Source organism: Rhipicephalus sanguineus, chromosome 1 (genome assembly GCF_013339695.2).
Source record: "Rhipicephalus sanguineus isolate Rsan-2018 chromosome 1, BIME_Rsan_1.4, whole genome shotgun sequence".
Taxonomy (NCBI): domain Eukaryota; kingdom Metazoa; phylum Arthropoda; class Arachnida; order Ixodida; family Ixodidae; genus Rhipicephalus; species Rhipicephalus sanguineus.
This window is the reverse complement of record NC_051176.1, coordinates 181,711,540-181,727,981: the sequence shown is the minus strand read 5'-3', so window position 1 is coordinate 181,727,981 and position 16,442 is coordinate 181,711,540. Positions and strand designations below refer to the sequence as shown.

Sequence of the window (16,442 nt, the reverse complement as noted above, 5' to 3'; positions counted from 1 at the left end):
GGCAATATTCTAAAACCTTGAAACACACACAATCACTGAAAATAATTTGGCCAGCATGCCATCCCTTAAGGGTTCTCAACATTTTGTTCAAACATTACAGTACGTAGGCTTACATGGGCGACCATTGCAAGAAGAGAGAGAGATAAGATTCTTTAATGAAATGCCCGGAGAGGTTAGCCTGGTTTGTCGCCTGGCTTGCTACTCCAGGTGTCGGGTGATTATGGTATATACAATGATCACATATACACCATATACACACAAATAGTACATGCAAGAAGGTTAGTATTAGGAATACAATGAAGAAAGCAATGTGCTCGAAGCAGGGGTATATGTACGAGGGGTGTTCATAAAGTAAGGGCCCTTGGTAATATTTAAATATTTACACGTCAGAATGAAGATTTATTTTGTGCAGCGTCATCTGTTAATTCTTCGCGAAGGTACTGAAGTTATTGCTCTGACTCAGTAGTCTGCTTTTGGGGAATGCAAACGACAGTGGCTGCGAAAATTGTTGTTCCCGCTTATTTTGAAGTGCGAGCTGTAATTCGATTTTTGCAGGTAAAAGGATCATCAGCTCCTCATATTTGTGGAGAGTTGTGCCTAGTTTATGTACCTCAATTTATGAGTGAAGTAAAGGTCAGAAAATTGTGTAGAGACTTCATAAATGGCCGCACAAATGTGCACGACGAAGAGCGGAGTGGCATGGTCCAGAATCCAGACCAATGAAAGTGTTCCACAAGTGGACTGGGAATTGTGATTAGATAGACGACTGCCAGTTAGTGCTCTGTCGGATGAATTTTCTCTTGTCGGATGCACTACAATTTGCACGATTTTAAATGAACAACTCCGATATCACAAAGTGTGTCAAAGGTAGATACCAAAAATGCTTACCGACGAAATCAAATAGCAAAGAACTCCCAGGCGGCGTACTTCTATGCAGAGGGACTAAAGAAATAGGTGCAGTGGTACGAAAAGTGCCTAGAAGTTAACGGTAATTATGTAGAAAAGTGAAGTAGGTCAGTACTTAACTAAACCCAGCAAAAAAAACTTACTAACAAATATTTATTTTTTCTGGGGACCAAACGGCCCTTACTTTTTGAATAACCCTTGTATAAATTTTGAAAAGTAAAGAAAAAGCAAGGGAGATGCCACACAGTGTCAGGGATTACTATACTGCTTGACGAAGTCTCGTCGTGACTACGTGAAGTGAGCGATTAATTAGTATGTTCTTAATTAGATGTCATAATGAGCAAGGTTCTTATTTGTAAGATCCTAAATAATTAGGATCTATACCTTACAAGATATTAATTAGCATGCTCCTAATTAACGTGGCTTTACTTAGCATGGTCTTAACTAGCAAGGTATTATTCAGCAATTAACTTCAACTAGCAAGGTCTTAAGAAGACAAAGAAGAGGATGAAGAGAGTGCCTGCCGGCTGAACGATGCGCTAGAAGGTAGAGGCCGATCATGATGATGATAGTGTCTGTTCATTCAACGCGGAGCTTTAACAGCCCCGCTTTTAAGGAAGCAGATCGGGAAGAATTGTCCGACGGTAAGGCAAGTGACGACGTGACTCAATAATGCAAGAAAAGAAAGGGACCGAATCTACTATGCCCTTCGTGCTTAAATGCTTTTCGTTAGTGGCCGGCCAACTTCGCCAGCCAACACGTGATGACTGGAAGCTAAAATCGCCTCTCTGAAAAACCATAAAAGGGGGAAATTATCCGGTATTTAGATTGGTGGGTTCTTTCTATTTGAAGAAGAGGAAAATTCAGAACCTATCATAAAAAAATTTGTCAAAATTCAGCGCCATTTTAACACTACTTCCGCTCTTTGAAAGCGTGGTAAAAGAATTTTCCTCGGGATTACGAAGACTTGGGTAAGATATGAATGACTTAACGTTGCTCTAATTGCAACAATGATGTGAGAGAAAATTTTTCCAGCAGACGGAAAAGTGGGACGTAGGTGTCCCACTGTCACACGAAGGGCTAAAAGAAGAAGAAATATCTAAAAGCGTCTGATTCTCCATTGTTGACACTTGCAGACGCAGCGCTCCTAATTTTCTCTTGCGGCGAAACTGTGACTTTTTCCTCCTTACGCAACACGGGCTTGTGGCGATGCTGAGCCTGGACAATTTTGTCGGGCGCAGACATTGGTGAACTTGTACAGTTTCATAAAATCGGCCACCCTTGTCAATGCAGCCTTAATGACGACAAGGACGGTGTTGCGACAAAGACAGTAGAAGCACTCATGTCACGCTGCAGTGTCAATGAACGGAGAGGTGGATAAAATATTTCTTTGAGTTAGGGGAGCGCGAATCTCAAATTTTCAACTTCAAAAAAATTCAGATAGTGAAAACCAAGCGTGAATCGAATCGAATATTTTTAGAATATTTTTCAAATATTTTTCGGATATTTTCAAATATGAATAGTACAACTACTGACTTTTGAAATAGTCTTTTTTTTCACTAACCAGACTTGAGAATGTAAGTCTACCGGACAATAAATAATATATAGGAAATTCATGCATTGTTCGACACTATTATTTGAACGTATTACGTATGCTATTATTTAATGTTACGAGGAATGATGGATAGCTGCAGCGTATGTTCTGGACGCAGCGACATCATCGCGCATGTCATCATTCCTTTAGACAATGGAAACAGCTACCAACTAGACATACTAGTGCCGATGTGTCAATCTTGTCGTCATAGGTTAATCCTCTGAACATGTTTTATCAGTTGGGAGGAGCAATGACAAGTGATCGGTACAATGTTCATTCAGGTGCTTCATCTAAGAATAACCCCGAATAATACTGGGTTTCCTCATTTTTGACATTTCTTCTAAATTTTGCAATGACTCTCCACATGTTTCGGCGGTTTTTATTCAGTATAATTTCAGCTTCATACACAATTCCATGATCTGGCCAGAACTTAAGTTCTAGCATAACATTTACAAAAGCGCAATAGTGTGTGTGTGTGGAGGAGGGGGGCGGCGGGTGGATTAAGGCGGATATGTCAACTGAAGCTAATTTGGCTATTTGTGCATCAAGCTGGGTGAAATTTAGCACATGCATGTTATTCTTGGTGCTGATATTAATAATTGTTATAAAGTTTTGTAATGTCCGAATATCTCGAATAGTAAAAGTGTCTTGGAAATCGAGTCGAACACCAAACTATTCCAATCAAATATTCGAAGTTTCGAATTTTCGCACACCCCTGCTTTGAGCTTTTAACTGATAGCGTATATAGGAAAACATCGAGCGCTTTGGATATATTCCATACTGTATAAGTAATGCTTGGGCTCTGGTCCAATGATGATGAGGCGCATTGGAAGAACATATTAAGAACATCCTTTTCTAATCTCTCACCTGTTTTCGCAAAAACCAAGAAGCTAGAACCAGCGTTCTAGTTTCTAGCTTAGAACATTGTTCTAGGTTAGAGGGAAATAATTCCCTGGTGCCTTTTATGCGTAGCACCCCGCAGCCCGACAATGCTTGCGTATAAATTAGGTATATCTGAACCTCCCATGCCTGTCCTCCGGGCCATTTCATGTATCTAGTGTCGTTCTTGAATTTATTCATGCACACGCGTCTGCAGCTAAGCTTACTATGGCAGTCTAACAATACCTTCGGGACACACAAACACACAAATTAGTGCGAAGAAGGGTACAAATCGACGCGCACTGCAATATCGGTTGACAAACAGATATGTCTGCTCATGGAAACAAATAATCCTTTCAGCTCGTTCAATACGAAAGTAGATCTACGACACCAAAGTCCAATGCTCCAGCAGTATGCAAAACTACAGAAGTGGCGCAGTCCTCTTTCCCATAAGTATCTGTAACCACGACAACGTCAATAACAATCACGACGACGCAGGGACAGAAACAGTGTGGAAAGTGTTACGCCGACGCCAGTACGACAGCGATACGTTGATGCCAGCAGGACGAAGACACTTTTTGATTGACTTCTAATAAAGCGAGAAACTGTCTCAGGAAAGGGAAGGCGCATAGTTATCTGCTGCGCTGAAAGCCGCCCTCTGCATCGCGTACCTGCTAAGCAGCGTGAGCGAATTGCCTACTGCTGCTTGCGGTACTTACTCTTTATTGTGAATGTCGCGCAATTGCTTGGACTACGAAAAAATAAAGGGCAGCGCCAACTTCATTACATTGTCGGAAAAAAAAAGGTTGCCGTATTTTATTAAGTATGGGTTACTTACTGCTTATCATGTATGCTGCAAACGTGTTAGTAACTGCAGGTGGTAATATTATAGCATGTGTAACAATTACAATGAATGACAGTAATCGCTAGGAACATATAGTGCTAATGCACCAGCTGAAAAACCTAGTAAGCGTTATGATAGTACCTGAATAAACTTTATAATAAAGAAAATGAGCTTCTGTTAGCCTTTGGACAACAGCTAAGCGATTTCAGTTTTAAAAACATGACTAGACAAAAAAGACGTGGAGTAATGCACGTCTTCATTAATGGATGTACTTGTATAATTAATTAAATGTTTATTTCTTTATTAAGTCATTAAAATCGTGGCCGGTCTACAGGGGGCCAGTTATACGCGATATAGAGAAATACATAAGAGAGTAACGAACGTATCATACAACGCAATGAACGCAAACGATCTGCGCGACTTATCTGTACTCCCTTAAGTATATAAGATATATAAAGCCAGTGTGTTTCTGGGATTCTAGTTTGTGCGGGTGTGTGTGTATGTATTTTCAGAAGTAAGTAACTTTGCGGTTGTAAATTTCTCTATACGAATTCATCCTTGCGGGTTCGCAGCGATGTGATACAATAGTGTTAGTATGAAATGATGGAAGCTATAGTTTAATTAATATCGCATAGTAATTACCGTCATCCAGCACAATACACCGCAGGCGAGGTAAGGTAGCAGCTATCACTAACTTAATTCAATTACACCTCTAAAGCCTAAATATATAGCTTTTAAAGTTTAGTAACTGCGTATGATGGGTAGTAACAAGTGTGGTTACTAATTTTTTGCTGTTTACTAACTCTTTACTAACTTTTTTTAAAGTGTAGATACTGCAAGATGCGCAGTGGTGGCGGTATTTTACTCTTTTTTTTCAGTTGCCATACGGTCAGGGTGATGGTTGAAAGCGGTGGACACAGCGGACTATACTGGGAGGCTCCCTCAGTGTCCATCGCTGAAACACAGCGGTGAAAGCAACGGTGGAAACATAAATTGTAGAGAATGTTCGTAGTAAGGTGCCTCATCATCAAAAGAATTAGGACTTCTCACCTTCGATGAAGAAATGAATTTTTAAATAAACAAAATGATCATTGACTGGTTGGTCATCAACTGAAGTTAGTTCAGAGGGCCTGCTTTAACTTATCCGTATTTGGTTGGTGCATTATATGTGGCGTGTATATGGGAGCGGCATGATGACGGTCATCCTTCAACATGTAACGGCGTAAGCGCTCAGCATTGATTCGCCATAAGACACTCATGGGCGGGAGCTGGCGCTCACACACTGCTGTTCAGAGTTCACTGTAATGTTCCTTCTGCCGTGAATCGGGCAGGAGTACCAACGTTACAGCATTCGTTTACAGACTAACATACTTGGCTGCTTGTGAGGAAACCAGCGAAGGGAAAAGGCTAATTTCACAACGTCCAGTATATTTAGCTGCCGTATTATAGCTCTTCAAGGCTGCTCCTCATGTTAAACAACAAAGCTTCCGCTCCACCCGCAGATTTCATTTTCATATGGAGAAAATTATCGAAGTCGCGACCGCACAAGTAGTGGATAGAGCATAGGATAGCCGTCTACCAGGCATGACAAGTGGTAGAATACCTACATGCCCAATAGACGGGACCCAAAGTCTAGGCACGTAAACAGCAGCGGGGCCACACCCGAAGCGCCCAAACCACGACAACGTGCACCTGGAGCGTGCATCGAAACGCCGAGGCATCAGCCTAAGCGCAGCAACAGGCCATTAAGGAAGCACCGCGCAAGGATCAGCTAGTACGAGACTCACCGTCGGTATGGGTCAACGATGGCTGTGAGAGGCGCAGGCGTCGCTCTCGGAAGACCTTGACGTTAAGGTCAGCAAGGTGTGACCGGCGGTCCGTTGCCTTCTCCCCGGCATCCGCACGTGAGACGCTTGCCGCGGGATGCGCATCCGGAAAGGAGAAAGGCTCGAAGAGGAGGAAGAGCACGTTGACCGCGGGCTGGCGCGAATGCATAACGCCACCGGATGGCCATGGTGAAATCTCCTTTCACTTTCATGGTGCATACTACGAGAAACCACCGGAGAGGAGGCAAAAAAAAAAGAAGAAAGAAAAGCAGGAACAAGAGCCGGGTGTACGGACTCCGACAAGTATATAAGCGCGGAGCTCGAGCAGAGCCAGGTACAGTACTCGTCGTATTCGTTCTGGTCACAACGGTGGACCAGGAATCTCGGCAAGGATGAAACTTTTGGTGAGTCTCCTGTATTTTTCGCGACAGCTTTCGGCCGCGACGTAAGCTGGTCAGGATTGAGGTAGGAGATAATATGAAGACTGGGCTGGTCTACCGTTAACTGGCCAATCGTCCGTTTTTCGCAACACACGTGACCTGCATTAGTGAACGTCTTAAAGCAACGCTCCTGACCTGGTAGAGTGATGTGGCACTCCGACTGCGCTACCAAATAACAGAAATATTATTGTATTCTAGAGATCACTTGAAAGTTATACATTTGTGATGCATATCAAAGAATCTGAGATCGATTTATATCGAAAGCCTGGTTTTTTTAGGTATTATACATAACCTGTCCAGAAGGACAGGGGACGGTGTTCTGACCACCGTTCCGTGTTCTTCTAGACCATGGCGTCTTACATCAACTTTCCCGCATATTTTTAAAAGAAATTAATTGATGGGGAGATGCCGAGAAGTGGTGCCGCATGATCGAGAAATGATCCATGAAAGAAAGGTAGATCGTTGACTTGATTTCTGGTATATATATTTAAAGCATAAGTCTGTTGAGACATAACTATCCACCAAAAACATGACTACACTTTTAAGCAACATGTACACAAACTGCAGCATCTTAATGTTGCTCATTCTGGAAGTGAAAGTCATTGAAAAAGACAATTCTTGCTCCGGAGCGCAATAATTGAGAAGAAAATAATTGTATCGAGTTGTTGGCGCATAAATGAATAAAACTGATCCAAGCAGCTCTGCGTCAATAGCGTATAGAATTCTTGCTTGATTCAAGAAACATGTAGTAATTCTGTGAGTTTATTTCACAAAAGAAGGCGCGTATTAATCACTCTTTCAGCTACCTTAATTACGCTAAATGTTGATTGCAAACTTAAGAGAAATGTTTGCAGCAGGAGTAAAACATTAGTCTGAAGGCGCTCTTTCACCGTAAATATACGTAAGCGTATATTTTCTTTCAGTAACAAATTTTAGTTTGCGTGTGGCGAGATAGTGATACTGAAATATTAGAGCCCCTTTCGTCGACTGCAAATAACTTTTTGGGGATCACGGCGCTGCAGTGAAGAGGATTAACGAGTGGGCGAGGTCAAACGGAGAGGAATGGGTGGAAACAGGCGTTCATGTATACCGGTATTTGATTCGCCTTCCTCATATGGCAATTAGACAAGCTTACATTGAGCCGATTTATAAATCACTGCGGAGAAGGCCAGTGAAACTGTGTGTTGAGACAATCAGCCTGGAGCTTGGAATCGGTGAGATCAAAAAGCAAAAATATCGTTTGCAGAGAAAAATGAAGATCGGGCATTGAAGCATAGGGAGGCGTATCCCTATTTATCTGCATTTTTAAAAATAATTAAATGCCAGAAATGTTAAGTAAAAAGGGAAATGAAAGAAAAGGCAACCTCCGGTCGCTGCCACCACAGCTCCATCTGCGAGGCACTGCCAACTAAGCTGCGGAAGTGGCTGTACCCTCGTGCTTTCTGAAGGGTTTGCGTCCATGTATAATAGATGTGCGTGTATAATCGTACCTGACGCTGTCAGTCACGATGATCGTGGCACGAGCGGAAGATCCTGCCAACAGCAGGCGCTACATACGCATTGTGGGTATTTAGAAGTCGAAAAAAGATCGAGAAACGCTACCATGCACGTCAAGGCATCAATGTTGCAGGATTCGAACACCCTAGCTGTGCAATGAGCTAGAAGTATAAGGGAAACCGGCTGCCTTGGTTTTTTTCTCGTGACAACAAGACGGAGTCCACACCGTATCAATAGTGAAGTAAAACGGGATAAGTTACATGCGTTTGCTTTTATTGAAATGCAGAAATGATGACGAAAAGGGCAATGTTAGTGAGAGAAACGCGAAGTTTCAGCCAGTAGGAGAGCGAACCCGCTTATGTATGACGCGCGGCCTTCAGAGTAAGTTGTAGGGGTTGCACACGCACAGATGCAGTAAAGAGTAGCTAGAGTTTCTTTCATGAAGCCTCGGGAACAATCGATAACGGAACATGTGAAATCGACGCGGAAAACTGATGGTGATGATGCTGAATTGCGCTCATGCCCTCTGTAGCGGGTAGGTAGCTCTCAAGTGCCTTAACCGGATAAAAGTCAGAGAAAAAAAAGACGAGGAAAGACCAACGGTTGCAGCGCCCTCTCTAAACTTTGTCAGAAGTGTAACGAGGTCCACGCTTCACGAAAAGATGGATAGATGGCGGAGCTGGCGTTGCTGGCGGATGCTGTGGTAGAAATGGGGTCACTGAACCGAACCGGACTGCAAACGGACGTGGAACGAAGGGGCAAACATGTTGGACGACCACGAGTGCTGCAAATCGCGAGCTATTACACGGAACGCCATCTTTACGAGGGAAAGAAAGACACAGCTTAAATGAAGGCTAAGATGTCCACCAGCTGACGCTTCAGTGTAAAGCCGTTCGGTCAAGTAATTCGCGAAAATTTTGTTGGGTTATGGGGCTGAACGTCCCAAAGTGACTAGGGCTATGAGAGACAGCGTAGTGGAAAGATCAGGATAATTTTGACTACCAGGGGTTCTTTAACGTTAACCTAAGTGTAAGTAGACGGGTGTTCTCTGCATTTCGCCCCCATCGAAATTTGCTATCCGTGCCTGGGAATCGAACCCGTGCCCTCAAGTTAAACAGAGCGACACCTTACGGGCTAATAAGCTACCACGGTGGGTCAATCGTGAAAATATCGTGCGCAGCTTTTGTGTGCTTCCCGCAAAAATATGAAGTGCTTGAAATGCAAGAAGATGTAAATAGTAATCATGAACCAACTTCGTACTCTGTAGTGTAGAAGCGAGAAATCTATGAAAATGACGAAGAGCAGAGAAGATTTGCAGTACACGTAATATCAGCAAGCTAGATTGGAACACGACATTCCATTCTAGTGGATTCTAGTGGAATGTTGCTGAGTTCAAAATTGCTGGCCTGTAAGGTAATGAAGTAGATGGCTGCAAATTTTTGAGCGTACGAGACTGAGTTGTGGCTTGAAAAATACTTCCCTTCAGGAAGAAATACCTTCTTTTTTTCTTGCCTGATACGTTGCTACCATTCTGAATAGATTGCAAACATGCTGTTGAATCTTAATAATAGACAGAATGAGAGAAACCCTTGGTTTAATGAAAAAACACGAAAGCTGGCCTGAATAGGAATTGTGACCTCTGAAGTACTCAACATTTGCGAATGGTATTATAGGGTAAATCTGGGGGACAAAATATAAAAGCTTTCTAGTGGCCGCTGGAAAGAGACGCTTTATTCAACTTGGAAAATTATCCTGCGATTCGAACTGCGTTCTCATGGCGCTCGTATGTGTGTACATTATGATGCGAAAACGGATTGCCGTAAGCCTGATAACGGGGCAAGTTGGAATGTATCAATATTTAAACTTATTTAGCGCGCACAAAAGACAAGGACAAGAAAGAGACACACTAACGCTAACTCTCAACTGTTTATTTTTGAAAGGAACGATACATATGAGTACCCAAAAACCCGTATAGAGCATGTGCGGCGCAAGTCATGTGACACACTGTCTAATCATTGTAAATCATGCCATTGTGAACCCGTTTTTCCTGATACAGATACCTTATTTGCAGATAAAGACAAACTAACACGTGAATTTACGGAAGCCTTTCATATCAATAGGTGTGCAAAAAATGCATCAGTCACCCTGGTGGCTCTAACAGATAAGGAGTTCGTTTTTTTAAAATTCATTTTAGCTCTTCTGACAGTACGTCACATGACTTGCGCCGCACACGCTCTATGCGGGTTTTTGGGTACTTATATGTATCGTTCTTTTCAAAAATAAACAGTTGAGAGTTAGCGCTCGTGTGTCTCTTTCTTGTCCTTGTCTTTTGTGCGCGCTAAATATGTTTAAATATGGATGCCAAAACGCTTTCATGTAGTGTGCCACAGGCCTATAAAATTCAATTTTCGTCAGCCATAACGTATGTGTTCTTTTACAGTTGGCTGTGACCGTGTGCGGGCTGGCCGTGAGCCTGGCGACCGCCGGGTTTCTCGGCGGAGGCGGCGGTGGGAGCTACGGCGGTGGAGGCTTTGGCGGTGGCGGACCCTGGAGAGGCGGAGGCGGCTTTGGCGGCGGAGGCTTTGGCGGTGGCGGACCCTGGAGAGGCGGCGGAGGCTTCGGAGGGTTCGGTGGAGGCCTAAAGGGAGGCTTCGGTGGAGGTGGCGGCGGCGGCCCTTGGAGAAGCGGCGGTGGTTTCGGAGGCTTTGGCGGTGGCGGTGGACCATGGAGGAGTGGTGGTGGTGGCTTCGGAGGAGGTCTTAAGAGTGGCTTCGGAGGAGGCGGCTTTGGAGGCGGTGGTCCGTGGAGGAGCGGCGGTGGTTTCGGAGGCTTCGGAGGCGGTGGTGGTCCCTGGAGAGGAGGTGGCGGCGGCGGTTTCGGCGGAGGCGGATGGAGAGCCGGCGGTGGCGGCTTCGGTGGAGGCGGCCGCGGATGGTGGTAGATGAGTTAAGCAGGTGAGTAGAGGAAACAACAGCCTTAGTAAAGCCGCGAAGTTTGGGGGAGCACTTTGTTATATTAAATTTAAGCAATGCAGTCTCGAGAATGCAGCAAAGGAGTTATTCGAAATCACCTTCAGAGAACTCACTTTCTGCCAAACACCAACCTGCAGTTTACGTGGAAAGTTTAGTGTTGTAAGTTTTCTAAAGCTGGAGATGTTGCTAGGCAAACGGGACTAAAAGAGAGACGCAGATACAGAAGGCACAGTCACTTTACATCACAAAGCACACCCCTCGTTGAAAAAAAAAACGGTCAGCCAAATTTGCCTGTCATGTTCATCGCAGAGGCGCACATCTCTACTTACATTTTCATCGACGTAAGCGGAGGAAGAGAATTGCGAATACTGCGGACGTTTTGCAAGACTCAGCTATAAACGCTCTTCCGCAAAGGCGCAACAACATCCACTTTAATAGCAGCGTCCGCATGGGTTTCTTTCAAAGCATCTATCAACGCCCACTTGCCCGCAGTCGAGACCTCTTCGATTGTGTTCTCCAATTCCACGAAGAAACTAGGTCGGTACGCTGCCATATACAGGCACCACGTGACAAACGTTTTGATGTTACTCCAGGGTGAGACAAACTGCCGATGGCTCAAGACGTGTGTAAGTCACGCCGGGGGTTACGCCAAATCGGGCCCGCGGCAGCACCGCCTCCCCGTGATAGGCGCGGAGCCGCTGTCCCCCTTGCAGCGCGCTGTGTCAGTCTCCGCGTTGGAAGCCACACTGAAGGCGGTACGAAATTGTTGTGTCATAGGTCGGCCGGTCGCTGTTACGCATTCACTTCCTACATACCATATCTTTCTCTCTCTATAGTGACGAGGCCTGAATTTGCCGTAATTGTACGAGAAAGGTTAAGGGATGAGGTCAAGCGCGGGAGAACAATGATGCGCCCCGGACAAAGGACGCAACGCCGAGGAAACAAAGGCATTCACGCAACAATACCGAAGGCCTGCTATGAGGCAGCTCCTGCGATGCGCAAAAAGCCTTTAATTTTAGGGCCAGCATGGTGTCGACAGGAGCAATAATTCGACACAACTGCAGGGATTGGGATTGAATTGCAGTGCTGGTCGCTGAATATAGAGGTAAATATAGTGTTGGTGCTAGTGGAATTCTTATTCGAAAGCATTGAAAGTTATCAAAAATTGTTATCGATGAAAGATACAGGCAGACAGAAAATGGCGTTTTTATGAAACGTCCAAAGTAATTCCAGAGAAATGAACACAATTACGTATTAAATGACACACGATTAAAACATCATACGCATAGGACATGCACTCCCAGCAACGGGCAGAGCTATCGCGGTCGTTGTGCAGCACTGATACTATAATAATTTCGAAAGCGTTTCTAAAATGTTGCGTTAACTGTCATTTCACTCCAAATAGCAAGAATGTGGTGTCTCTGGTCTTCTGTTACCCCTACGCATTGTTTAGGACTTCAATAGCAACAAACAATGCATCGCTATTACCGTCGGGTTTCCGTGGTGTGACGAGAGTACAGTGGCTGTAAAGACTCTAAGTTGCAGCACGAATACGCTCACAACTTTTGGGCTGTGAAAGCCGGAAAATTTTCGGCTGAACAATTACGGTGTGAGTGGATAATGCTTCCGGCCTGGCATAAAAAATGACCCCAAACCCCAGAAACAAAAACGCTGGAATGAAGCCCGAAGGCGGAGAGAAATGAAGTGAGTGGGCCGGCTGGCTGGCTGACATAACACACCGGGAAGACAAGGTAATCACTCGCAAATGGTTGCACCACGCGCTGTGTTCGGCGTGTTATGATCGTCGTACGCATCCAACCTGGATCGAAACGGGTAATCTGCCGTGTAGTGGCAGGTACTCGGCGGTCAGAGAGATGACAGCGAGGAGGGAGCCGGCACAGACGCGCGCACGCGCGCGTACGCGCACAAACCACATACACGCACGCACACGCGCAATTCTGCAAGCGCTTGCGTGGACATTCGCCTTACGTGAAGAAAAGAATGGGATTCTATTCCAAAGAATCGCCGACTCGGTGCTTTTGCGGAAGCGATTACCGTTGAAGCGAGCAAGCCACAGAACTGCTGGAATGGAAAGACGTGAGGCTGCATATAGCTGAAAGCTGAACGCACCTCCTCTCCTTCTGTTCTCCTGAACAATCTTTTTACAAAACTGAAGAAACATCTCAATGCACAGGGTCGTTTGTAGCCAGGTTTTCATCTCGCGAAAACGTGTACACGAAATACTGCAGAAAGTACTTTCCCCAGTATACCGTTTCTCTTAAGCTTGGCAAAAAGAAAGCCTTGAAATGCTCATGGCACTCACGGAATCACGTAGTATCCCGTTGGTTCTTTCGGCAAAATGGAGGGCCGCGGTAGGCTCATTCCTAGTATCAGTGTTCACTATAATTGTGTCCCACTTAACATTTATGTGCAACTTCATATTCCTGCCATAGATACGCAACACTGTTTCTAGAATAGTCTTCTCTTACAAAATCAAGCATTCATTTCTTGATCACAAACGCCGTATATTGTATGACGAGGATGTAGAATGCGATCTAAAAAAAAGGGCCCTCGATTTCCACATTAAGGCATTACTAGCCCAAGTCAATTACCACCTCTATATTGCTCAATGTTGGCACCCTTTACCGTGGCCGACACCCCATGCGGAGGAACGAACTGGCTCTACAGGCACAACTGCAACACATTATCACCATGAACTTCAAACCAATTTCAAAATGTATACCTTTTACTGCTCGCTAACTTCGAAACACTTCATCTAACTGAAATATATATTCTGTGAAGAAAAAATGCTTTCTTTAATCTTTGTCCATGAAAATTATTTTGAAATGAATGTCTGGAAAATAATGATTTTATACATTGGAAACGAGGAAATGGAGAAAAACCACTTGTTCAAGGAAAGGGCTGACAGATGGGAGGTCACGCCAAGTCGTCGATACAATCTGCCCAATAGCGATCAAAGAGGCATCAGTTCACTAGCCGAGGGTTGCCATATTTCAGATTGCTCTCAGCTTGTCTACAATACAATCCGCATCAGAGGGAAAACGAATGTTTTAGGGTACTTTGTTGCTCCCGTAGATTAATGACAGCATTTCTAGTTGGGTGATTCAATAAGTCCGAAAGACAGAGAGGCATTAAGAAAGGTCAACGCTGCGAGTATGCCGCGCCAACTTCTCGCTGTCGCATGCCGTTGAGACAGACAGAAAGGAGTCATAAGCCCAGCCACTTGAAATTCGAACGCGACTTCCGAGAAGTGCGGAGGCGTGAGGTGCTTCCCAGTAGCCTTTGTTAAGCCTTCCGTGTATTTACATGTTCTTAACCCGGCTTTTGGAAGGCCTCGCGAAAGGAAATCTGCCTTGTGTGTTGGCACTTGTCGCTCGTGCGACAGGCAGCCGGTCGGCAGGCCTCATACGCCTGCCCTACTTTTCGCACAGCTCGCGATGCGTGCAGTTCAGGGACCGGGCCATGGCGGTGTCTCTTTCCTTTCGCCAATTCTTTTTAAGTTTTATCTTCCCGGCCGTCGTCCGGCCTATCGCCTGCTTCACACTGGCGGCCGCTTTCAAAAGAATTGGTCTCATTCTCATTTCTGATACATGGCACGTTTCGCCGCAGTGTCTGCGTCCCGGAACCAAGTCGACCTTTGTGAAGAGGCTGCAAAACTCGCGTTCGCCACTGCCATCGGAGCGCAGGACGCTGCACCTCAAGCCTTACCGGGACCAAGCGAGGCACCAGCGTCTGCACGCCTACGACACAAAGAAGTTGAGCGGCTTGAAACAATGCGAACGCTACAATGCTGTCACGTTATCTCCGCAATTTTTGTTGCAAGCTTTTGAGTTCAACAGTCTCTTTTTGAGGCTATGACAGAAAAGAGAGCAGAAAAAAAAGAAGAATGAGAAGAATAATAACACTAAACTAGGAGAGACCATGCGCAGTTTCTTGTTTCAGGATAACTGAGACGTAACAGCTACTTGCTTCTTTGCTGCCCAGGCGAGAGATGCTGAAAGGCACCTCGCCTGGTTTTGCATACTGCAGGCGCTCTTGTCCTCTTGTTTGTGCTGCAGACGCAGTTTGCACAGCTTCCGAATAAAAACCTATCTCCATTTTTGTTCCAAAGTTGCCGCTATTCTTCCTGTCTCGCAACAGCGATTCCGGGAGTCTTTGGGAGTTGCCTCGGCAGCTTCGCCTTCGTTCGTATGTTACTGCCTCCGTATAACAGAGAAAACATAAAAGCAATCGAACGACCGGGTATTATCTCGATTCCAAAGGAAAACGACGGAGTTGCTTTGTGATGCCCTGGGCTCTCTGGACAAAGTTTCTTCATTCAATTTTGACGAAAAGAAATCCGATAACTGAATAATTATCTTGTACGTCGAACAAAACAGAAAGAACTGCCTTAATGACATGCTTAAGCAAGAATTCGAAAGAATAAATATGAAGTTATTCTTAGCACACACACTTGAAACAAAAGCAAACTGATAGGCACCCTTGTTGTCACGCCATCTTACCAGTTATTTTCATAAGTACAAATGTCTAGTGAGTACTCTCCAAGCGGAGCAGGTAGCTTGATAATAAACCTGAAAACGTATGGCCCGGAACTGCCGGCCAGAAGTTTAAGAAATGATCACTGATGGCGGGCTATGCAAGAGGCCGTTTCTTTTTCGTTTATCCTTTTTCTGCCTCGCGCACATCATTTCATGCTAAACTCCTCGAAGTGTGGCTGTGGAGAACGTTCCTTTAGCTATTCTTGCTTAGCTTTAACCTTGTTTAGCATAATTATCAGTCACGGCTATAGTATGCACAAAGAACCGAGCACCCATGCAGTCGTGAAAAGAAAATGATTAGAGTAAAGATAAGAAAGCGGAAATTATCAGTCTGGATTACGTATGAACTGATAGCAGGTACAAGCTTGCTGCGATTAAAACGAAAATATTAACTTGGACAAGTAGCGTAATCCCTGCTACAAATACTAAGAAGTCAAAATGTGACAGACGATGGGTACCGAGGAAGCGCCGACGTGGCTGAAGATCAGATGGCGTGATTAGATGAATTAAAGTGGGGTAACCTAGCTCTCTCCTAGGTTGATTTGAAATGGCCTAGAGAGTAAATTGTCCTGTCGTGTGCCTAATTATATTTATTGCGATATTGACAAAGAGAATGTTGATTTACGTGCCGCGATTGCCTCGAAATGAATGAATGATTTTTGTGTGTTGTGGCGCACTTGTTCTCTAGGCACATATTTCTTTGTGTATGTTAAATGTCTGTGAATCGATACTCGCCAACCAATTAAGAGCAGACTGTACAACGTAGTAGACATCAATGAAGTAACGACCCGCAGCAAGATCGAAATTGGAAGCGACAAGGTGAAACAGATTTGTAATGTAAACAGTAGACCCTTTATACATTACAAATGACCCTCTCACAAATCATGCTGTATCTGTCTTCAAAACAACATGCATGCAAATCTAA

The 16,442-nt window shown here is 44.6% G+C and overlaps 1 protein-coding gene across 2 annotated transcripts; it reads left to right on the top strand.

The window, feature by feature from the left end:
* Nucleotides 1-6,331: 6,331 nt before the first annotated feature.
* Nucleotides 6,332-15,089, top strand: LOC119403380 (acanthoscurrin-2). Of its 2 annotated transcripts, XM_049418076.1 has the most exons (4): nt 6,332-6,453; nt 10,427-10,727; nt 10,815-10,940; nt 14,589-15,089. In XM_049418076.1, exons 1-3 carry the CDS (start codon nt 6,442-6,444, stop codon nt 10,925-10,927), a joined length of 426 nt encoding a protein of 141 aa, XP_049274033.1. In that variant the 5' UTR covers nt 6,332-6,441; the 3' UTR covers nt 10,928-10,940; nt 14,589-15,089. The 2 variants fall into 2 exon arrangements, with proteins under 2 accessions (XP_049274033.1, XP_037526251.1); XM_037670323.2 differs by having other exon boundaries at nt 10,427-10,940.
* Nucleotides 15,090-16,442: the final 1,353 nt, after the last annotated feature.